At 33.3% G+C, this 24,840-nt stretch overlaps 2 protein-coding genes and 1 long non-coding RNA gene across 3 annotated transcripts; all 3 read right to left on the bottom strand.

The window, feature by feature from the left end:
- Positions 1–669: 669 nt before the first annotated feature.
- On the bottom strand, positions 670–8,043 carry LOC109340243 (splicing factor 3B subunit 2-like). The gene is made up of 18 exons (XM_019577878.1): positions 7,681–8,043; positions 6,042–6,161; positions 5,832–5,960; positions 5,669–5,731; positions 5,433–5,540; positions 4,860–4,937; positions 4,245–4,337; positions 4,035–4,121; positions 3,257–3,358; positions 3,055–3,174; positions 2,872–2,934; positions 2,277–2,419; positions 1,896–1,977; positions 1,749–1,807; positions 1,598–1,646; positions 1,415–1,506; positions 1,251–1,320; positions 670–1,158 (listed from the first exon to the last, which is right to left on the bottom strand). Exons 1-18 carry the CDS (start codon positions 7,891–7,893, stop codon positions 1,087–1,089), a joined length of 1,743 nt encoding a protein of 580 aa, XP_019433423.1. The 5' UTR covers positions 7,894–8,043; the 3' UTR covers positions 670–1,086.
- Positions 8,044–11,174: 3,131 nt separating this feature from the next.
- Positions 11,175–12,726, bottom strand: LOC109340244 (UDP-glycosyltransferase 92A1-like). Its single transcript, XM_019577879.1, has one exon. It carries the CDS (start codon positions 12,679–12,681, stop codon positions 11,194–11,196), a length of 1,488 nt encoding a protein of 495 aa, XP_019433424.1. The 5' UTR covers positions 12,682–12,726; the 3' UTR covers positions 11,175–11,193.
- Positions 12,727–21,646: 8,920 nt separating this feature from the next.
- On the bottom strand, positions 21,647–22,696 carry LOC109340242. The gene is made up of 3 exons (XR_002106767.1): positions 22,561–22,696; positions 22,349–22,474; positions 21,647–21,897 (listed from the first exon to the last, which is right to left on the bottom strand). It is a non-coding gene; the product is annotated as an uncharacterized LOC109340242 (long non-coding RNA).
- Positions 22,697–24,840: the final 2,144 nt, after the last annotated feature.

Raw genomic sequence — 24,840 nt, 5'->3', positions numbered from 1 at the left:
TGGCGGTGGGACAAGATTATAATAATGCAATACTTAGTTACATTCTTTAGGCAGGGAATTAAGGAAGAAATACCACTGATTTGATTGAAAGGGGAGCCAAGTTCAGTTGCCACAAGCACACAAGAATAATGCCATGCATAAGGCACTAACGTGGTTGGAATTGGACGGCTTCTAATGATGTCTAGGATTTCTCAACAGTCCTAAACAATTTTAGTGGAACAAATTTCGTTTGTCAAGCCCCAAATAGTGTTATGACTCTAGCACAAATAACATAATGCTTATGTTATTTGGTCAATTGTAAAGGACATAACAGTTTACTTATTCTCAGTGAGAATCATTAGTATGGCGAAAATATTCTTTTATAAGAGCAACTGTCATCACACAAATTTTGTACTTTATATAAACAGTATTATTTTGTAATTTTTGTAATAAAAAATAATGCCTATAAGATAGAATATGACAGTGAAGGGCATCAACGGACACTGTAAAATTTAACAGTGTAAAAGAGAGGAAAATTTTAAGTTGGTTTAAGTATGCAAAGTTGAGCTAAAAAGAAGATAAGCTACATGTATTATTGGTGTTCTGAAATTGGTTGAACGGAAGTATGAATAAGTTCTCTAACTTGTTTGGCCGGAAAGGATTTATAATTTGAACCAGAAGGTGAAGATGTGATCTTAAGTTTAAGTTTTTGGGGTGAAAAGTGGATGCAAAAAAGATTCTTAAACTATAAGAGAATAACTGTGTACACCAGCAAACAACCATTGACCAGATCACACTACGAATTTTCATGCTTCTACTAGCTGCCTCGTGAACAGATTCTAATTTCTAAATACCAACAAGCTTAATCAGGATTCACTATATTGAATTTCCATCTAAAACATCTTACCTTATTCTCTATAAACATCCTATCTAAAGCAACGAAAAATCTACTAGCAAACATTAAAATGTGATACAGGTGGATAAAACACAGTTGATAAACAGTTCTCTGCTGATCATGGAAAATGAGAATTGCACGGATAGGCAATGGAGGGGGGCCATTTTCCGGTAACAGAAATTCCATGCAAATGAACATGAATAAAGACCATCTTAAAACTTGAAGCCCTTCTTCTTGGACTTGCCCTCCTTTTCTTGCATCTTTCTTTTCCTCTTGTTCTCATTCTGCATCAGATGGTGACATAGTTAAACAAATTAAGACCTGAAATTTTAAAGAAATAATGTGAGTATATAATGAATATTTGCATGCAACAGACCTCTGCAACCATGTCACTGAAATCTTCACGCTGACTCCGTAACTTCTCTTCCTCCCTTGCTTCTTCATACCTGTAGTAGTTCCAGCAGAGGTATGAAATAACAGACTCATGGGGTTAACATCAATAACAGACAACTAAATTATAAAACAGAATACAAATCGTACTTTGCAGGTAAAACATTTTCCAAGGCATCCAAATCTTCTGGCTGTAAAGTGACATCCACTTTATCTGACTTTTGACCTTTAAGCAAATCAACCTGAAAAGCCAGAAACAGAAGTTATCCCAGAAGACAAGATCATCATAAATACTCTCCTTTGCTCCCCAAAATAATTAGAGAAAACTCTCACCCTTTTAGCTGCTGCTGATTTGTCCTGAGTGCCACTGCCAACCACATAACTTTGGGAAGAAAGGAACATACGAGCTTGTTAATAAACAAACAATTGTGAGGAAGAAAAGAAAGCCACTCAAGTACTAAAAAATGGGGCAGATTTGGCATACGTGTGCGTGGTTCCAAGCAAAGTTCCAGGAGCAATTTTTTCCTCCTTCTCTTCAAGTACCTTCATAGACAACAACATGATTAATACATACAACTAAGTAATTAAAACCTAAATTAAAGCTGAAGGAGAGCAGCAGCAGAAGACTCACTTGATAAAGAGGTCTTTCAGGTTCCTTCCTTTGCTGCTTACGAAGGTCAATAACATCAGGTGTCTCTACTCCAGTGGGAGTGCTGAGGAAGAATATACAAAGAAAAATAGAAAAGAATTCAGTTGCGAAACACGAGAACACACTCTAAATCACATGCCCAGCCACTTAACAAATACCCAAAATATATTTTGAAAAATAGAGAATTTAAACGTAATTTCAACTCTCAGCTGGTCATCTACTATGCTAACCCCAAGGCAGAATATTAAGAGAAACAAAAATATCTATAAAAAGAAACTAAAATCAACACAAACAATCAAGTCTTATCCGACTAGGTGGGAAGGGATATCCAGCAAACAAATTAAAAAGGTAAAATGACAGTACCTGGACAGACTATCAACAGACTGAATACCAGCTTCAAGATCCTCCTCCTCCATTTCTTCTTCCTCTTCTTCCTCTTCCTCCTCTTCTTCCTCTTCCTCCTCCTCCAAGTCACCCCAGTGTTTGGTCTTATCAACTGGCTCTTCCTGCAACGCGAGAACATTCAAGTAAAATACAACTAGAAATACCACAATAAGAAGAACCACATTTTAGTTGATAATAAAAGCACCAAAATTAGTAACATCAACTACATTTTTCTAGCCCACCTCCAGATTGCCTTTTACGAATGAAAGGAAAAAGATGAGGGAAAAGAAAGATAATAAGCAATGTATTTAGACGTGCAAGATGACATGATAAAAAGCTAATATATACAAGACATACCCAAAATCACTGAGGGTGTGTGTGTGAGAGAGGGGGGAGAGAGGTATGTCATCAGCTTCAAACATTGAACTTAAAAGGCACTTCAGTTTGGCATTGAACATTGGGCAACTTTGGAAGATTATATTGGAGAGAAGTTATCACCTCTAATTACACAGTAGAGCTTCTATGTAAACCAATCTCTTAATTTATTTGTTTTTTAGGATAAAAATGAACCAACCTCATAATTAGGCTGATCTTCTTGCAGAACACCAAAAACATCTCCGTAGAGTGGTCGTCCATACTGTTCAGGTGCAAACAAGTAAAGTGATCAATGAGATGAAAATGGGAGGAAAATGACAGAAAGAGCCGCCCATAATAATACAAGAGCCAGATGAAAAAACAGTGAAAATAAAAAACATACTTCATCAACAGGAGGCTTGCCCCAGCCACCAGGATGATAACCAAAACTGGCTCCATGGGGAATGGGAGCATTCAGACCAGGGATTTTCAGATGAGGGTATGATGGTGGAGGACCATATCTCTGAAAAAACACAATTAATGTTGTGAAAGGGGGCAAGAACAGAATGATAAAATAGCACACCACGAGAGATAATTGATATTACCTGCATATTAATAAGCCATGGAGGAGGAGCACCTTCAGGCATACCAAGAGCTTCTTTTAATTCATGTGATAACATGCCAGGTTTCATCTCCCTCAACTTTACCTGCACACCAAACAATATAAAATCATTATATAAATTAAGAATCAGATTATAACTTGTATAGGTACAATAAATATTGACACTTCAGAAGATCGAGGGAAACATCTCATCAAAATGAGGACGCATAATACTCTCTAGACCAATCATTTGAAGAAAAATGCTTTTTGCTTTTGAGAAAACTAAAGAACTGGAAACAGCATAAATCTACTTTCCACTAATCAATAAGGAGGTAAGATAGAGGTAAAAGATGTATCTTCAATTTTTCTCAGGATACAATGATACACTTTATGCCTGTGGTAGTGAGATAATGACACCTCAACAAAGAATGAATGCATTAACAGTCTGATACAAGTAAAAAAACTAAGACTGATCTGATGAACAAAATACTGGGCTGAACAATACATTTGCAGCATTAATACAATAATTTCCAGTATGTAAACCAAATAACCAATGAATGAATTTATTGAGCTTCCAGTAACAGACAGATTCTACACCTTTAATAGAGATGATATGTTGAGACCCTATCCTATATTGCACTTGTTGGATTCCAAGAGTGGTAAGCTAGAACAGAATTAATAAAATCAAAATATTTCAAAAAATCAACAGACATAATAAGCACAATCAAAAGGCACAAGTATCAAGTATTTTAAAATTCACAACATTTTAGCATGAATTATACCTCAAATTCTTTTCCTTCATGGTAGAGTTCCCCAAGAGAAGTCAGCTTTGGCTTTGTCTGATATTTAAAGAAAGCATCATGAAGAACCTGGCAACAAAGAAACAAGCCCATCAGTAAGGATGAAAGTAGTTCTGTCTACTGAACACAGCATAAAACATGCAAGGAAGGCAAAATTCTGAAACCCCAAATAAAAACTTAGAGAAAAGAAACCTGATAATCAATATCCATTTTCCCCATTTTTGGTTGCATGCGTTCCCTTTGCTTTTGTTTCAATTTTTTACTGTCCTCTTTCTCAATATAAGCCTGCATGAGAAAACGTAAGAAAACCTAGCAGGTAAGTAGATACCACAACAATGTAATGAAATCACTTAAAAAGACACATGAATATATTGCAAATATAAACTTCTATGTCATCATGGTCTGTTGAATGGAACAGAACAATCAACAAAGGATCCAACACGACAGTCTAGAGGCAAATAACACATCACCATTCCTAATATAAACTGTGATTTTGTGACAAGGCCTGCCAACAGTTGATCAGATTACATACACTGATACACATCAATTTTTATTGTTATTTTTTAAATAAACACTTAATCATACATTTTCAAACAGCAGTAACATCCAGCCAATGAATTAACAATGCCAATGACCATAGAAGCTATTTCAAAAATGTAAAGGAATTTATTTTTCAAATAAGCAAATAGATTATTAATTTGAGAAGAATATCACTAAAACAATGTTTACTTTAAGTACTACTTTATTTTTATAGGTGGATCACTCAGACTGAGTTAGTGAATATTCAAACAGATGAGATTACATTACCTGTCTTATTTTCTCAATTCCCGTCGCAGCAATAAAATCAGGAAGCTGAAAGGGTTGCTTCTCAATACCTCTCTTCCCCTGCAAAAACAGTAACAATTTTCAATGAGATACATATAGTTTATGCATACATGGACAATGATGTACTATAGCACAATCAAATATAAAACTATAAAACAATGAGCACGAGGAATTCAGCCCGGGCATTAAACACAATGAAAGGCATCTGAAATTCAAAGCAGAACTATTAGCACCTCATTTATAGACAAACGGCAAATAAAATTACATAAAAACAGCCATACTATCATAAACCCTCATAATATAACATCCCTATCCCATGGAATTTAACAAGGACAATAAAATAGAAATGATTCAAGGATGCTCATTGCCAAACACCTACTAGTCCAGGATTGGTGATTGCCACAGCCGCTCCCCTGCAAGCACCATATGCATATATATAAGAGAAACCTTATCGACATTATCTTCCCCACCCTATCCCTACATCCTTCGTACCACAACCATCATACATTCTTGCTTCTTTAACCCATAATTATATATTTGCTGATGCTGACTAACCTGCAAAAATTTTCTCTTCTGAGACCAATGCCTCGGTACAGGTACAGTATTTCGATAAGATTTCAGGAAGACCAGCAACTTTGGATCTGCTGCAGTAGCATCCCACACCTTAAAATGGAAAAAAAAAACTGTTACACAACATTTGTATAGTGGCTATTGACCAAGAGGCCAGACTAAAAAGTTATGACGGAAGGCCCAAAAGTTGAAAACAGGTATACTACACAAAATATCTCTACCTCAACAACATCTGGCCTTGAGCAAATCTGTTTCAGTTCAGCAATCTTCATCCGCCGTTGAAGCTGGACAAAAAATAAAACTTTTAGCATAATTAAGGAAAGGAACGCAATAGTAAAATTAAATAAACAACAAAAACAACATAAATATGTAAAATGGCTATACCTTTTTCTTCTTGTTTGAGACGCCACCTTTCTCTTTTTTCTCATTGTCGTTCTCGTCCTCTTCAGAATCAGAGTCTGCCTTCTTACTAGCAGTTGCATTTTCATCAGACTCGTCCTTCTTATCATTATCCTGGTTGCATTCAAGTAAACAATTCATCAAACAAACAATGAAGATGCCATGACAAATAGAAAATTGACACAAATTCATTACCTCTGAACCAGTAACGCCGGTGAAACTAAATTTCTCAAAGATCTTTCTAAATTCCTCATCGAAGCCTTCATCTAACTCTGCCTTCTCTGGGACATACTCAATTTCAACTTGCTCAACAACCTACATTTTAAGAGAAAACGGACATTAATATGTGGCCGCCAGCATCAGTTTGTGAATTAGTGACATTGTACTTTGAACTGTAAGATGGAATACTATCACCTTTTTATTAAAGAAAAATACAGATCTGCACCAAGATATAATAAAATCACCTATATAATTTCCAAGAACATTCAACACTGACTTTCAATGGAATAGTTACAATAATAGACCAGTGTTAATGACTACTTCCAGACTTCTATCTTTCATTTTCAAAGGAGGCATAAACAGATATGACATTTTAGTATTTTACAAACATCTAATGAAGAATCTAACTATAGTTCCACTCTGAACTAATAAATTACAATCACACTTCTCACCCAAAACCAAAGAAACATCTTTAAATCACTCAATATAATTCTATTAACTTTCACTCTGCAATCCCAGTCCCAACATTATATAATTCTATTAACTTTCACTCTGCAATCCCAGTCCCAACATTATATAATTCTATTAACTTTCACTCTGCAATCCCAGTCCCAACATTATATAATTCTATTAACTTTCACTCTGCAATCCCAGTCCCAACATTAGTCCCATAGCACAACTAAAATCTAATAGAAAAGGTTTAAAAAAACTCTCAATGTGAACCTATATAATATGAACACGTCAAAAATTAATCCTAATACATTTTTATACATATTATTTGTTTTCTTTCCCTTCTAATTCCCTTTCATCATTGCTACCTCACACTCAAACGTCCTTCACCAAAATGACAAACAACAAGCTACGTTCAAGTTCACAAACCCTAACTTGGCAGCAAAATTCTAACAACCAAACGCAATATCCAATTTCACATTTATAACTTCTATACTTCAGGTGATAATGTCATCAGGGATTTAAAACCTAACAAAAGGCTTTAAAAATGTAATTAACAATGAGAAATGAATAACAATGTATAATTATATAATATTACTAAAATTATTTAGTTATTTTGATATTTTATCTCTAAAAAAACTCCAAATTTAGGATTTTAAAAATAGACACGTGAAGGATTTATGAAACACTCCAAAACCTTACTCTCTTCTTCATACAACTCCCAAGCGAGACGAAGGCTTTCTAAAGTGGGCTTTCAGCCACATGGATAGTTCAATGTGCTCATCGGCGCCTGACCTGAGATGTGGATCATCCAAGGCACATTAGCATGGCTTACTTCTCCTGTTCGAACTGGGGTTTGAAACCAAACTTCTCCTCAGGAGGATAGATGGGGCGACTGAGAAAGGCTTCCCCATTGGTAGCAAATGGTTACCCTTTAAGCCATCATATTTCAATTCAAAATAAAAAGCGGAAAGATTATGCTCTTATTTTTGCAAGAACGAACTAAGAGTGTCAGCTACCCAGCCAATCTTCATACTTAAATACCTTTAATGTATAGTTCGACTTCGTTGTGAAATACCTATTATTATATATTTCATGGGTAGAGCCAAAGATCCAAAACCCCGCTCCGAAACAAAGCCTAAAGCAAAAGTTCAAAGATGAGAACCTGATGAAGATTTGTATTCTCCTTTGTATCGTCGCTGTCTTCGGCAGAGTTAGCGTGAGGTTCCTGTGAAGCCTGCTTGTTCTTCTTCTGTTTCCGACGCCGGCGACGGCGATCGCTCTGCCGCGATTTTTTGGCGGTGGTGGAGGAGTTGGAATTCGCGCCGAGATCTCCCTTAGAAACGACGCCGTACGGTAGCGTTTCCGCGGCCATCATTGGGTATTTGGTTCCAAATCCAATCGACGAATTGGATGAGTTAACGGAGTGACGAGAATTTCAGTGTAACGGATCCGAGGGGTACTATATAGGGTTTGGGACGTGCGAAAATAATGTTACGGTAACCTTTTCACTTTCCCACTGGAAGAGATCAATCTCTAGTTGTATATTAAGGACAAGTCTCTCTTTTTGTGTACTAAGAAAAATATTTTTTACCTTTGGTAAAGAATAAATGTGTGTTAGATTCCCGGTCTTCTCTCCCAATTGATGTCAGTAATTAAAATCAACAAATGGAGGACAAGTCTCTTTTAAGTCAAGGGAAAATTTTAGATACCGGATTGTTGATTGTTCATATTTGATTATTATTAATTTTTAAATATAAATAATATGAATAAATTGTGAATAATATATTATTTATTTATAAATTTTTATACTTTTAAAAATTACAAGGAATCTGGGTTGGAACGTTAAGTATATTAGTTTTCTAAGTATTAAATTCATTACTTTTTCGGATAAAATTTTCATTTTTACTACATTAACGGATGCACTAACTTTTCCCTAAAAATACAATTTGTCGACATTTCTATGAATAAATGAGTCTGGTATATTGGGAAAATTAAAATCAAAGTTACAAAAAACTAGAATAATACAATGCTTACATTGGTTTTTAGTTTTTACATAAAAAATAGAACGTCATTTAAAAAGGAACAAGAACGAATAGAGTTTGACATGTACATTCGATAACATCCAGACATAGTTGAATTAGTAGATATGACAAAATGGGTCGTCTGATATGTTTAGTCTGTATCCATAAATACATGCAAAATTTTAAGTGGGTGTGGGCATGTCTGCATTAGTTTAATAGACAAAATTTAATGTCTTGCTGTTTTAAAACGAGCTAACGGACTTACAGGCGGCCTACAGGTATTGTTGAATAATTAAAAAAATAAAAAATTCATACAATAAATAAAATTAAATTAAAAAAAATAGTTGAAGATAAAAAATTTACAAATATTTTGATATTTTATATGAAATTTAACAACCACATTAGATTAAAATTGTTTAGGGATTAAAATTCACAATAAATCATAATTTATTTAAAATTTTCTTACATTTTCCTTAAATTATATTTATGGGCCTCATGCATGTCCAATGGAAATGTTTGTGAATTTGGTGGGCAAAATGGGTCGAGTGAAACGGACAAATAAGCAAAATTTGTATGTCTACCCGTAAAAAATGCAGGTTATGCAAGTGCGACCGTGTCCAACATCCATTTTACCATCTACATGAACTAGTTAGCTAACTTATTTAAGGAGAGAGAAAATAAGTTGCCCTTTAAAAAGTTTAGTAAATAAATGTAGAGGATAATATATAAGCATTATCATGATTAATATATTATCTATTATTATCACATCATTTGTATTACTTAATTTTAAGAGATAATGATAATGAAGCATGAGTGATAAATAATATTATAACAATATATAAAATAGATACATTATGAATCCATATATTTTTCTCATAAATCTATTTAAATTTATGCTTATAAAATTATTCATCATTCATGACTTACTAACAAAACATAAAAAAAAAACTATTATCCTAAAAAATGTATCATTAGAATATGTAATATATAACTATAAACAAGTAAATAGTTCTAATTAGTAGTTCATTAGTTGTTGATATATTCATGAGGATATAAACTTCTGTTAATGTTGAGGTATAAATGGATAGATCCCTCTAATAGGTTGTCCATGATTGTTGGAGTTGGATGTGTGTTGTAATGAGCTCAAATGGATAATTTTAATGAAATACAATACCAATAAAATGTTGTTAAAAGGATAAAAAGATAAACACATCAACAATATAAAAGATTTTTACATTATTGACCCAACATACATTTAATGAAGGACAAAACAAACATACCAAAACAAGAGGTTTTATTGAAGATTTTTCTCATGGTTTTAATATGTTGTTCAATTACTACACCCCTATTATGCATGTCCAACAAAGATGAATAATTCAAATGTAATTAGAGATGGTAAATGGGCGTTCCCCGCGGGTATTATGTTGTTTATGTGGGCCCGCATATTCTGCAATTTTTTGCGGGCAGAGCATTTAAATTTTGTCCATTTGCCTGTTTTATCTGCCAAACCCGTGGGTATTTCCATTGGGCAATGCGGGCGGCTCATAGACATAATTAAAGGAAAATTTGAGAAAAATTCAAATAAGTTATGATGTAATGTGATTTTTAATCCCTAAAAAATTGTAATATAATGTGATTTGATCAATTTCATATAAAATATCAAAGTTTTTGTTAATTTTTATCTTCAACTACTTTATTTTATTAATTATATGAATTTTTTAATTATTCAACGATGTCTGCGGGCTGCCGCAAGCCCGTTAGCTCGTTTTAAAACGGGCAGGACATTAAATTTTGTCTGTTAAATTAATGCGGGCATACCCGCTTAAATTATTGTAGGTATTTGCGGGCACGGACTAAACAGGCCGAGCGGCCCGTTTTGCCATGTCTAAATGTAACCATGTTCAAATGCCACATCATCGCCACATGACCCTTTTGAAGGTCATCTATGTCTAAACAAGTTCTTACAATATAAGGCAAAGTATAGTATCCAAGTGCAACAACATTTCTTAGAACCCCACTAAAAGTAGCATAACAACTAGAAAAGTATTAAGCTTGACAAACCCATCAACCAGAATTGTGGATCCTCCATTTTCATTCAATCAATTTGGGAATTAGGATCAGCTAGCAAAGTATTAAGACAAAGTATGCTTTCACCCTTAATTAAAGCTAATAAAAATGAATGAACTTTTAAGATCATTTTTTTCAAATAGGGAAATTATATTGATTGAACTAAGTCATACTTAACTTTTTTTACAAAATATTTTTCTTTAAATCTTTCCTATAAAATGCGTTGGTCTAGTGATGTAAATCTAGTTAGATCCCAAAAAAGTCAAGAGTTTAGTTCCTAAGAACACCACTTGTTGGGATAAACAATCACATATATTGAGTAAAATTAATTCCTTACACATAGCATGAATGATACTATGAAAAAATAATCTTTTCTAATTTTTTGCTTACTCTTCTTATTTATCTAAGAATTGGACTAACATCCATTTCTTACTAAAGCACAAAAAAACTGCATCTTTAATATAATTTTTCTTTATATTGATAAGATACACCATTAAAATATCATTAAGCAGTTGGATGATAGAGCAAAGATCATATTATTTTCCTATAAATAACTTCAATAGTTGAATTCAAATGTAACATTCCAATCATATAATAGCCTTGGATGATAAAATGGTGCTTACAAAATCATCCAATGATTTCACTGAAGACCCTTTTTCTTCACCATTCTCCACAATTGCCTCTTTCAAATGCACTGCAATCTGATTTGCTTTATCCTTCATCTCTTTACCCTTCCCTAGTTCTTGATCCATAACCACTTCAATCACTTTCTTCACATTCTCCTTAGAAACAACACTATCAACACCTCTTGTGAGTTCCAAACTCACACCCATTTCTTCCACCAACATTTTTACATTATATGCTTGTTCTGCTGCTAGTGGCCACCCAATTATAGGTACTCCATGGCTTAAACTTTCCAACACAGAATTCCACCCACAATGACTCATAAATGCACTTATTGATTTGTGTGATAGAATCTCTAATTGTGGTCCCCATTTATGCACCAACAAGCCCTTTTTACTCTCCCTTATCCTCTTTTCAAACCCTTTTGGCAACCATGTTTCAATAAACTCTCCATTCATGTCAAAACCAAAAGGTGGCCTTATAACCCAAATAAAGGGTTTCTCACTCTCTTCTAATCCTTCAGCCAAGGCCATCATCTGTGTTGCACTGATTGTGTTCTGTGATCCAAAACAAATGTAAAGAACTGAACTTTGATCCTTTGAATCTAGCCACTCAATGCATGTTTCAATGGGTATTCCAGATTCCTTCCCTGCATGGTTTTTAGAACTGTTCTGTGAAGTTGGTGGTTGAAGAGGACCAACTGTCCAAACAGGAAGTTGAAGATAGTTTCTCAAAAGCTTCAACCCCAAAGGCTCTATCTCTTCAACAGTGTTGCAAATCCACCCATTGGAGTTCATAGAAAGTGCAATCTGTGGAATGAAGAATCTTGACCAAGAATCACTTCCATCAGCTTCTCTTATATGTTTATGTAACTGAGAAACATGGAATGTGTAATTTTTAGGGAACCCTGGAACCCAGAAATTTTCAGACTCCACTTTTCTATGAGGAAGGTTGGTCCACATTGAAATATAAGCTAAAGTTCCATAAGCACCACAAGTAGTAAAACTTATATTATTTATTCCAAAACTTGTAGCAACATTAGAAACCCAACCAAGAAACACATCAGATATAATACAAAGTGGAGGGCGACCCTCTTGTTGAGTGATTTGTGATATTAAGGAGTGTAAAGGGGTTTCAAGGCTTTTTGATGCCTGGAACAATTTGATTATGTGAGGGAGGGGAAGTTTCTCAGTGTTCTCTATGTTGGGTGGTAAATCATTTTGAGTTGAATTAAAGGGTAACTCAGCAAGGTTGATATTAGTATTAGGGGATGAGGAAATAGCAGAATGAAGGTATTGAATGTTAAGAGGAGTGGTGGCTATGGTGATAGTGAGGTTTGTTCTTTCATGGATTTGTCTTGCTAATGAAAGGAATGGGATTAGATGGCCATGTGCTGTGAAAGGTACCATCACTATATGATGATGCCCTTCTCCTTTTCTTGTATCTGCCATTATAGATAAAGGTTTAAGGTTTGGGAGATTATACTTTCATTTTCACAACACATAACTCTTCTACTTATATTGATTTCTGATACAAAATAAACCAAAAAAAACTAAACAAAGGACTATATGAATTAAAAACTAAATCGATTTTTACTAATAATTTTTTTTTGGATTACTCTCTTTGTTTTAAAACTTTTTGATGATTTGATTTTTAATCTTATCACATATCTGTTGGTGTTTTATAAAAACAAAATATATTATATGCATTTTTTTTCAAATACACACATTTTTTGCTCATATAATTTAATAATCAATCTCACCTTCTCTTTAAAAATTTACTTCACTTTTCAATGTATCACCGTCTCTTTGAAAATTTCTCAATACTTGTGGAAGTTGAGATGTAACTACTCTCCATTTTCAATGTAATATTTTCTCTTTTGGTAATTGTCCTCTTGATAGTTTATCTTTCAAAATAATTTCTCCACTTGAAATGGGATCTAACTTATAGTGGAAAATTAATTGTGTAAATATATGAAATATTGATAGAGATATTTTAGTAAAATTGTATTCATTTTTACATCTTTTATTAATTTAATAAAGTATCTACATATCAAAACTTTTGGAAAGAATGGGGTATGAAGTAGCACTTCGTTTCAATTACAAGGGGCAAAATATGTGAATCACCTGACTCCGCGTTACATGTTATTCATAGCTATAAAGTAGCACTTTGTTCTAAGAGTGTAATAAATATATATATATATATATATTATCAATGTAATTTTTTTTATATAATTATTCTATTATTTATTTGTATATTGAAAATGAATGATAACATCAAACTGATAATAGTATATAAAATTCTTATATTGGTATTCGGTAGTATATAAATGTTTTTGTCTTATTTCAATTACATGAGGCAAAATATGTGAATCACACTACTCCACGTTAAATGTTATTCATCCCTACATTAAATCATCTTCTGACTACTAGCATTTAATATTTATGTGAGAAGGTTACATGTCCCAAATAAATCATATATTTATATCCCTAATAAATCAAATTCTAATTAATAATATAAAAATATTAGTTTATATTTTTATAACTTTTTTTAAGGTATTTTTTAATGACATGTGTGCTATTTTGTTTATATTTTAAAATATTTTTATTGAAAATGATGAAACATGACATATGTCATGATTTTACTGGCGGGAAGAGATAACTTATCTCCTCATACAAGGAGATACTCCATTCCCTTTTTTAATTGGATTGAGATATCGAATGGGATAAACATGATGCTTCAAAATATATGATATTTGTTTAATGATTGAGGGACAAAATATCTATACAACAAAATAGATGTATCAATAAAATAAACAAACTCGGTATTTGAAATTCGATTCGTTATTTAATTTGATCAATTTGTTTATGAACTAAATTTACCAAACTTGAACTGAAAATTAACCTCGTTAAATAAACAAGTTAAACTTGAGTTAGATATAGTTCGACTCGTTAGATTCATAAAAAGAATTGATATATATATAAACAAATGTCTTTGTGTTTATTGTTATTATTATATATAAACAATCTTATGTTATATTTATATACAACCTTTTACATTACTTTTTTAGAAGTAAATTAATTATTTGAGTTGTCCAAATGAATCAGTTTGAACTGAGCCAAACATTTCATGAACTTAAATCAAACCGAACTCAAGATAAAAAAATAACTCATATCGAGCTCAAGTCGAGTTTTGAGTTCAATAAATCTTTATTGAACTAAATCTAATGCTTCAAAAAGATATGAATATTAAATAATGTACTCATTATCTAAAAAACTGTATACTTAAAGTGCAAGCATATTAAACTAAAAACTTGTTTTTCTTCTTAACTTTTATATCTTGTATAAGACATCATGTAAAAAACGTAGTGTTCCTTTTAAAAAATACAATATATATTTTATGCAATATTTATTGGCTTTCTATAATTTTTCATTTTTCAATTTTCTCTATAATAAATATATATTTTATGCGCTTTTGTATGACACTTTCCATGGTAACTTTATAATGTTAAAATATATTTTAAAGAAACAAAAAATTAATTATACATATTGATATAGCATAATTATAATCACGAATAATCTATTACTAGTATATGATCATTATTATGCATAATTTTTGTACAAATTAAACTAAATAAATATTATTTTTCATAAATATTTGATTCCTTTATGTATATACACAAGATGCGGTTTACTAAATTCACTAATATCCCTATTTTATTTCATTCAATTGTATTATTTAGATGAAATAGTAAATCTGACTCCACTTGTTTGAAATTTGAGAAATAACTATAGAAGGATTTTAAATTGTGTAAAAAAGTTTGAATTAAATATAATTATTATCTTTATGTATTTTGACCTTAATAAATATGAATCAATCACTATACTCCGGAATAAGTTTCATGATAAAACATTGACCAATGATTGTTTGAAAATGGAAAACATTAAATAGACTTGAATTAACTTTAAAAAAACCTATGAGTAATTACTCATTTCGGTCGCTCATATTTTTCAACATTATTAACTTAGTTTCTAATAACTCTAAATTACCAATTTATTACCTAACATTAACCATGTTAGACCTTCCGCTCATATTCGTCTGTTAATGTTAATAGTTTAGTAAACATGTGTTCCTTAACAGTTTGACGTGTGTTATTAACTGCTGACATGACAGACGTCTTCTGTCCATGTTGGTAAGTCTCACACGCCAGTGGACAACATATAATTTTTTTATAACAACATCGTTTTGGTTTCTTCTTTCACCTAATACCAATGAAGAGGTTGGCACTACATTCTCTCACCTTCCTTATCTCACTCACTCCATTATCGTTCTCGCTCCATCATAATACCTAGACCCTGGTTCTATATTCCATGGAATCACACTTCTCTCAATGGAAGATAGAACTATAGTCTAGATATTATAATGGAGCAAAAACAATGATGAAGTAAGTGAAAGAAGGAAGGTCACAAGGAGAAATAATATAGTGCAAACCTCTCCATTGGTATTAGGTGGAAGCAGAAACTCAAAACGACGTCGTTTTTTTTAAAAAAGATTTTGTTTAAAAAATTATATGTCATCAAGTGACGCGTCGAACTCGCCAACATGGACAGAAGGCGCAATATGTAACACCATGATTTTCTGTACGCGTTTTATTAATTATTTAATTGACAAGCGATTATTTTTAGACATTAATATGTATTGATTTAGGCTAAACCTCAGCTGAGTTTTAGTCTTGTATTGTGATTTCCTAATTTATGATAAATATTCATAATTTTTTGAGACTGAAAGTTTTTGGGCCTCTTCCAGGCCCAAATTTGCCTTAGATATGGCCCAAAAGGTGATTTTTGAGTTCCGTTCGAAATATTATTTTGAGTCAAAATAGATACCAAGTTTGTCCATAACTCATCTCTAGATATTTTTCACTCTGAAATCCAAGTTTCTACGTTTTAAACGTAACCCTAAATCGGGAGATTGTTAATCTCTGATCGAGTTTTACCCGACCAGGCCCGGGCATGATTTTAATCTTTCATCGCATTAGTCACATTACTATCCATGAGTCAAGCTTGCTTATGGAAGAAGCAAAAGTACAACATTTTTGCATAATCCCTAAAATCACTCATCAACCCTTACATCACCAAGATTTTGGAAATATCTCTTAAAGGTGATATAATGTTAGAGTTTGAATATGTTAGAGTTTAAGGAGTTTGAATATGTTTAAAGGTGATGATTTGTATATCAAAGGAACCTTTAAGGAGTTTTTGTACCATGTAAAGTTTGGATTTTTCCACTTGATTTTGACTTGAAAAACCATAGCTTTGAACAAGTATGGAAAGTTTTATTTTCTATTTAATGCTAGAAAATATAATATTGGTGAAAGTGATGATTTGTACATCAAAGAAATCTTTAATATGTTTAATGATAAGTTGAAAAACCAAAATTTGCCTTGACATTAGGTCTAAAAATCGTGGCCTATATGTGTTTAGGAAAAGTTAAGTTTCTATCTTTGAAATCCAAAATGTTTATGGGTTGAGTGTTTTTGAAAGTGTAAAGTAGTGTTGTTAGTAAAGCATAATTAATGTGTTATCAACACTAAACAACCATATTAAGAAAAAAGATGAGTTTTTGTGAAAAAATGTTGTTTTAAAGTATTATGTGTTAAGGGTTTGATTAGTAAATGATATCCTTTGACTTCCAAGTTCAAGTAATGATTTGGGATAAAATATGACTTATAAAAGTCTTGACTTTATGAACTTGAAGTGTTATGAAGTCTTGGATGGTAAACTAGTTAAAATGGGAACATTGTTAAGATAAGCTTACTTTAAAGTGGTAAGTTTAACTTAAGAAATCTTGATTTAAAATGTTAACTTTTAATATGTTGTTCTTGGTTATGTGATCAACGCTAGCAACCCTTGTGGTTACGAATGAAAATGTGTTGAGATGACCATAGACTTTTATTGAACCCACTTGAGTCAGCTTACTTTAAAGTGGTAAGTTTAACTTAAGAGATGTTGATTTAAAGTATTGATTTTGGTTAAGAAACTTATCTTAATATGGTGAATATGCCTTAAAAAGTCTTCATGAATGTATTAATTTGTGTTAAAGTTAAAAGCAGAACCTTTGTTAAAGTCTTAGTTTAAAAATGAGTGTTTTCTTAAACAAGACTTTCGATGATAAAGGATGGTTCAAGAATATGTAATCTTGAACCAGATAGACGAAAGTGGTTGAGTTCATGATGGGTTAAAAGATGTCTTTACCTTAGGGTTATCATGCAAAAATTTAATTCACAAACCCACTAATTTGTTTCTGTTTACTTCCGAAGCTTCCGAAGTTGGACAACCTACCATTCATACTAAAAGGGAATCACTCACTCGACAACCTAAGTTAAGGGGGAATATATTATGACATAGTGGTATCAAAATGTGACATCCGGATCTCCTAAACTAACTCAAAAGTTTGGAGTTGTTTTGGGTATTAAGAAATCTTGTACTTAATCAATTGTATGTTTGTTTGGATTAAGTACGTTTGGTTTCTTAAGCCATATCGTTTAGGTTAGGTCTTTGTGTGGATTAATGTTGTGGTTATCCATGGATGAACATTACTCGAATAATTGTAACTCTGATAATCGATTAACGCTTAGGTATAATCGATTATCAGAGCCCTCACTTGAGCGTCAGGCTCTCACTTAGGCGAGAGGTCCCAGTAATTTCATCTTGTAACTGAGATAATCGATTAATGTATAGGTATAATCGATTATCAGAGCTCTCGCTTGAGTGACAACTCTCGCTTGAGCGAGAGGTCTCGAGGAAGGTTGAATATTTTTTATCGTTTGAGTACCAGCTCTCACTTCATAGAGTTCAATGATAACCTTTCTACCAAGGTTTCATTTTCTTCAAGTTCTAGTTTCTCAAACTCATTCTTCTTAAATAAAACCTATAAACACCCTTCGTTGGGGATAATGTACTCCAAGATATAAACTATGTAAGAAGTATCAATCACATTAGACTCTTGAGAGTTTGTACAAGAAGTTTAGCATAACCAAAGTAATAGGTGCTAAAAATTTCATTGTTAAATGCGAGGCCCGTAAGGTTATGTTTTTCCCACGCAGCGAGATCGTCTGATTGTAAGAGGCTTGACCATTGGGCCATCTAGGGTAATTCAGTGATGGTTCATAGTGGAGATGAGGTTTTCCTCTATTGATGATAAGATCAGGTCCCACTAGAACCATTCCCGACGGGAGATGTCTTAGGATGGGCCGACTGATATAAAATAATGATTAAAAGATTTAATTTGTTAACTTCAGTTAGCGTGCATACGCATTGTGAATAATGAAGTAGTGGAAAGGAAAATTACTGGAGACAAACGACCCCGAGATGTTGAGGGGGTCGATGATGGAAGTGATGCGTCAGCAAAGCCTTGAGGGAGTGTGTAGGTGAGACGAGTCCCTTGTATTCCTAGATGAGGTATTTTGTTGGATCAGACAACTCTCACAGCACAAACTATACGATCTTTGACAACCCATCTTTGCAATCAGGATCGATGAGAGGGATGTCTAGAAAGTGTTTGATGCGACACCATCCTGAAATGGAAAGTTCCTTTGGAACATATCGATCATATATCCTTGCGAGGAATAAGTTTGTGCATTCAAATCGGCTTGTTATGAGACTTGTACTTTCGATTATTTTCGAATAGTTTATTGGGAGAATATTAGTGTAAGGATGAATGAAATAAACATAGCATTCATACATTGAACTTGTGGATTTTGATCCTCATCGTCTGAGTTACAACATCATTCATCATTTGCATCTATGTATGTGATAATATAGAATGTATATTATGTGTGTTATGCCTGAATGTGATATTTTGTATAATTCTACACCGTCAATGAAAAATATTCATTAGATGTCATACTCCCTTTCTTTCTACTTGTTTTCAGTACACGTTCTTGCTCAGATGGAGCATTCATCGAGGATTCAGAGCTACTGATTTCCGATGTCACAGGAGGGGGCATAAAGGATTAACAGAAGTCGCCACATCTACATTGGCCCTTGTGCCTTGGAACTGGAGATGGTGTGTGACGACACCACGATGCGCTTCCCATCCCATCACGCGGACTTAGAGGCTTCCTTTACTCTGCCAGATCGGAGGTTAGCACCTATCGTATCATCTATCCAGTTTATGACTCCTTGCAGACCAATTGTTGGAGGGCCATCGACAAGGCGAAGGAGTTCGTACGATGTGATCCATTCCCCACCGTCCAGGAGAGTCGCTCGGCGAACCATTCTAGAATCGCTGGTAGAGGCGAGAACAGGGATTAGGTCGTTGGGTTCTGCCTATGACACCATGGAGGAGATGGAAGCTAAGGAGGAGGATTATGTGGAATTGATCTGCATAGACGACTCTATCAAAGTGGTAGACCTTTCTTTTGACTACGAGATGGAGGAGGATCCGAGTGAGGGTTCTAGTGCCCCCGTTGTGGTTTATATGTTACATAAAAGATTTTTTTTAACCCATTTGTCCAAGAGATTAATTATATTATCTATGAAGTAATTTTTGGTGGTTACACGACACATGTATGTTAAGCCGCTAACGTTAACTGACAGAAGGACTGATGTGGTTCCATGTTAAACTATTGGAGACTAAATTGGTAATTTAAAATTATTAGGGACTAAGTTTGTAAAATCCAAAAACATGTGAGGCCAAAATGAGAAATTACTCAAAGCTTATTTTGACAATTTTGAGGGGGTGCACATCTGTTGTTCCACTACATGTACCATCAACTGTAATTGGTCAGAAAAATAGTCTATTATTGATTTTTTAACTTCAATATATTTTTTCAACCAATCACGGGCTGATGATACATGCAATGTCACAAGTTGTGGGATAACAAATGTATTCCTATTTTGAAGTTGTTGTGAGTCATAAATATGACATTTTATTGTCAAAAACTCTATAATGTTTAATATGTTTCTATAAAAATTAAATTGATGAAAAATTATAATAAAAATACTTTTTTTTGGCAACTTTCAGATTTAGTCGGTCAAGAATAACAAACGAGAGGTTGTTGTTCTATCGTGGTTACGAGATACATCATAAGCCAGTTAAAATGTCACGTCATGACTAAATATCGGTTAAATAAGATCTAGCTCATACACTTGTCAATTATGTCTTGACAATCGACCTAAACACACCGTTTGAACACTAGGTAGTCCTCTACCATGTGACAATGACATACCTAATATACGACTATAATAGTTGCATAACACACAATAAAACAACTCACCCTAAATAAAGTACTATGCTAGCTAAAGTATGGGCACGTCAAGTTCGTTTGACATGGATAAAGAGTCCATGTTTGTGTGCGACAGACATGACAAGACAAAACCATTTATCATTCTTACAACATCTATCACTACAACATTTTTGGCGTACGACAACGGCTAAAAACTGTTGCCAAATGTAAAAAAATCGTTCTCGTTGTTATAGACAACGGTTTTATAACTGTGGTAGTCTAAGGCGTTGCCTTTTGTTTCGACCACGGTTTTTTGACTTTTGGCAAAACTATTTTAAAACCATTGTCTTTGGTCATTTAAATAGACAACGGTTTTCTTTCATTGTTAGCGCCAACGGTCAAAAACCGTTGCCCATACGAAAATGTCAAAACCGTTGCCATTGATTATTTAATACGGCTTTAAAACCGTTGCCATTTTATGACTTTAAAATTGTAGCTGTTGTCTATATAGGTAACAATTGAAAACCATTGCCTTTGGTAATTTAAAATAGGCAACGGTTTTCCATCATCATTAACATCAACGATTAAAAACCGTTACCTTATTATAACTTTAAAACGTGGCAAGATACTGTGGTTTTCAGAATACATTTTTTTGTTATAGAGACAATATTTATTTATTTAGCTATTTATAAACAATTTTGTCATTATATTATACAAAGTTCCTGAATCACACATTTTTTATGTCAAACATCACACTCAACTTACATATAGAGATATCTATAATAAAAGTACTTAACATATATATAAATTACAGAATCATACAATATATCTATTTGTTAAAAAATACTACAAAAGACATACACTTAGTTGAGTGAAATCCTGAATTTCACTATCCGAAATAAATTATGAGCAACATAGACAACAAAACAAACTCAATCTAGAGGATATCTCTTCACCAATTATCTTAAGCACAATTAACACAACCTATTACCAAAGAGTCACATGGCATCTTTTTCTATGGTAAGAGAAAAGAACTGTTTCTCAGTGAATATTATAATAATGTAATATAAAGCATATTGCTTTGAAATGCCAAGTGAAGTCATGATTAAGCAGCTGAATGATAAATTACAAGATAATACAAGGATGCCATCAAATCTAACAATACACTAAATCAATAGATTCTCTTATATATTTATGTTGATATAAATATTTAGCAGTGAAAGGGTGATCATGTAACATATATGTGCCATCAACTCATTATATATTTATGTTTACAGATATTGCATGATCTCTTGAAATACCTCTCACCTTCAAATCATATGCTCCATCTTTCTCACCTTAAAAAATACCTCTAGTTCAACTCTAGACAGTATTTTCAAGGTCCTATGCACACTCAAAATCAGCTCCTTATCCTCATTGCTATCCCCCTTATAGCATTCTACCAAAAAAAGCATCTATTTAAAATACAACTATTCATGTAACTTTTCAATGTAAATTGTCTAAGTATGTGCAAACTCTTCAGTATAGACCAAGTGTTGCCACAATACAACTAAAATTGTGGCCACATACACCATTTTTTACACTATAAAATTATTTTAAACCATTTTGCAGATCATTGAATGCATAATAAAATAGCAAAAGACTGTGATAAATTAAAGCGTGAAAATAAGGAAAAAGTAGCCGCACTGAAAAATCTCCAAAAGGTTTAAATAAATTTCAAAACCTAATCCAAAAGCACTATGTACTATTCCAATCTAATTAACCACAAACTCAAACGTTTCAACAAAAATTGATCATTAATTGAATCTAATAAACCTACTTCATTCATAATTGAAAGTTAAAATGGATGAATAAACGATAGTATAATTCAAGTAAGGAAAGAGAGAAACCTTGATTGGCCAGGGAGGAAAATGTTAGATTCGAAAGAATGAAACCGATGACGAAGAGGGAAGAGAATAAAGATGATGAAGTTCCAATTTGTTCTTACCTCAGCATAGGACCACCACCACGAGACCCTAAATATAAAAATAAATCATTTTGAAATGATAAAACACATTTTCACAAAAAATTAATAGACAGAGTAAAAATTGGAGAAACACACCGTTGGAGTTGGAGGAAGCAAGACTCAAGTTACAATTTTCCATTTTCCCATTTTTCAAAAGTCCTTTCTTTTTTCCATTTTGTGTCACAATTCACGAATCCTTTATAGTTTAGAGCAGCTAGGGTTTGGCCACTAAAAAATGAATACTCAGAATGGTTTGTGAAGAAAAGGAAGGGTTTGGGTTTATAACCTGGAGTAATTGGGGGTTGGCCTCCAAAAAATTAACAAAATTATTAGACAACAGTTTTTGTAAATAAACAATAGACAACGGTTCTACAATTGTGGCCTATATTACAATGAATAGGCATACGCCACAATTATAGTAATAATATCAAAAACCGCTGTCTACCATAATGAAAATGCAACAGTTCTAAAATTGTTGTCCTAAAGTACAATAGGCAACGGTTTTGTGACAATTACGGCAACAATATCAAAAACCGTTGTCCAATATAACAAATAGACAACGGTTTTAAAATTGTGGCCTATTTTAGTTTAAGATAACAGTTTTAAAACCGTTGAAGGTGGAGGCGTTGCCATAGGCCAAAAATGTAGTAGTGTATCATAGAATATCATACCCAGTTCCTCTATAAAATAGATAATATCCATTATAAGGAAGTTTAAACTTAATACTTTATCCTATACTTTTGCATCTTTATACTTTCTCTATATATTTTCACTTATATTGACTTGAACGTCAGGATGTTTTTACAAGTACCCACCTAAGCAGTTCCAAATCAACTCTTGCTAGAATTCAACTACATATCAATTGTTCATCCCTTCCTCCATGGTAAAAGAAGAATACTTGACAAACATTACACATACTATTTGTTATTTAAATTAGAAGAAAAATATGAAATAAAACAATAAGACTATATAAATAATATATTTTAAGGGTGTAAAATTATGGATAGGGATCACTTGTCCCCAACCGTCTCTCATTTCATGTCTCAAGTCAATCACAGGTTGACACGTGAATTAAAGAATATTTCTAAAAACAAAAAATGATAAAAATTAGCATTCTGATCAGTTTGGAACATGAAGTGGGACATCATTTGGGATAAGTGATCTTTGTCTATAAAATTATATGCAAGGGGTTAGTATATGTTGGAACATGGTGGTGTGAAATATAAAAAACAGTCAAGTCTCACGTAGAAGAGTTTTGAAAAAACATCTCTCAAGTCCCACATAAAAGAGTTTTGAAAAAACATCTCCAAAGTCTCACATTGGAGAAATGAGGAACGAAATGAGGAACATGGAAAAAATCTCATGTTATAAATATAGGCTTTCTTCCCTCATTATAACTTGCACCAAGTTGAAGGAATTTCCTCTCAACTTTTCTTTCTCACCCCTAATACTCCGCCGACGCATTTCCGATAACCTTCTCCCCCTTTCTTTTCGTGACACTTAAGAATTGGCACAGGCAGCCAAAGTGGGATTTCGAGAACTGACACTGGTAGTCAGTATTGTGGGTAAAGAATTGGCACAGGTAGCCATATTGTGGGATTTCGAGAACTGACACTGGTAGTCAGTATTGTGGGAAGAGAATTGGCACGAGTAGCCATATTGTGGGTAATTTCGAGAATTGGCACTGGTAGTCATATTGTGGTGGATGTATTCGAGATCGGTTCTTACAATGCAGTGAGAATTCAATAACAAAGATCTGAGTTGTTTTATCCTAGAGACGACGTGGTTGATAGTCTGCTTGCACATTTTTGGCAGTGCCACGAAACGTAAAGAGAGCGACCTGGTCGTGACTCAGCCAGTAAAGATTATCTCGTGCTATTAGAATTGTTGCGAGCTACACAAACAACAATTTTAAGACGTTTCGACTACAATGACATTCGTAGATAATATTACTGGACCGGACAACTATGACCTGAACAAGCCATTTCAATTTGATGGAAGAAATTTCAAACATTAGCAACATAAGATGGAATTTTTCCTCACTATGAGAAAGGTTGCCCGTGTTCTGAAAACCGACATCTCAGTAGTGTCGGATGAGGCTGAAAAAGAGGAAAGGGATAAACTGGCTATTGAAATAGCTCTCTGGAATGAAAGTGACGTAAGAACTTCATTCTGAATGGGTTGTCTAATGATCTGTATGATTACTACAGCCCATACAAGTCTGCCAAATTAATTTGGTATGCACTTGAAAAAATAAGATACTGAGGAAGCTGAGACTAAGAAATATGTTGTTAGCCGCTACCTCAAGTATCAAATGACTAATGATAAATCAGTAGAGTCTCAGTCCCACGAGATTCGGAAAATTGTTCATGAGAT

This window comes from Lupinus angustifolius, unplaced genomic scaffold (assembly GCF_001865875.1).
Source record: "Lupinus angustifolius cultivar Tanjil unplaced genomic scaffold, LupAngTanjil_v1.0 Scaffold_150_46, whole genome shotgun sequence".
In the NCBI taxonomy this organism is placed as follows: domain Eukaryota; kingdom Viridiplantae; phylum Streptophyta; class Magnoliopsida; order Fabales; family Fabaceae; genus Lupinus; species Lupinus angustifolius.
This window is presented reverse-complemented; position numbering and strand designations above follow the sequence as displayed.

What these genes read in the sequence shown, in the direction of transcription:
- LOC109340243 (XM_019577878.1), bottom strand. Translation starts at nt 7,893, where the DNA reads ATGATGGCCGCGGAAACGCTACCGTACGGCGTCGTTTCTAAGGGAGAT. An exon ending in CATGGCTTATTAATATGCAG is followed by an intron (nt 3,175 to 3,256) that starts GTAATATCAATT and finishes GTGTTTTTTCAG; the next exon opens with AGATATGGTCCTCCACCATC. An exon ending in TCTGTTGATAGTCTGTCCAG is followed by an intron (nt 1,978 to 2,276) that starts GTACTGTCATTT and finishes ATTCTTCCTCAG; the next exon opens with CACTCCCACTGGAGTAGAGA.
- LOC109340244 (XM_019577879.1), bottom strand. Translation starts at nt 12,681, where the DNA reads ATGGCAGATACAAGAAAAGGAGAAGGGCATCATCATATAGTGATGGTA.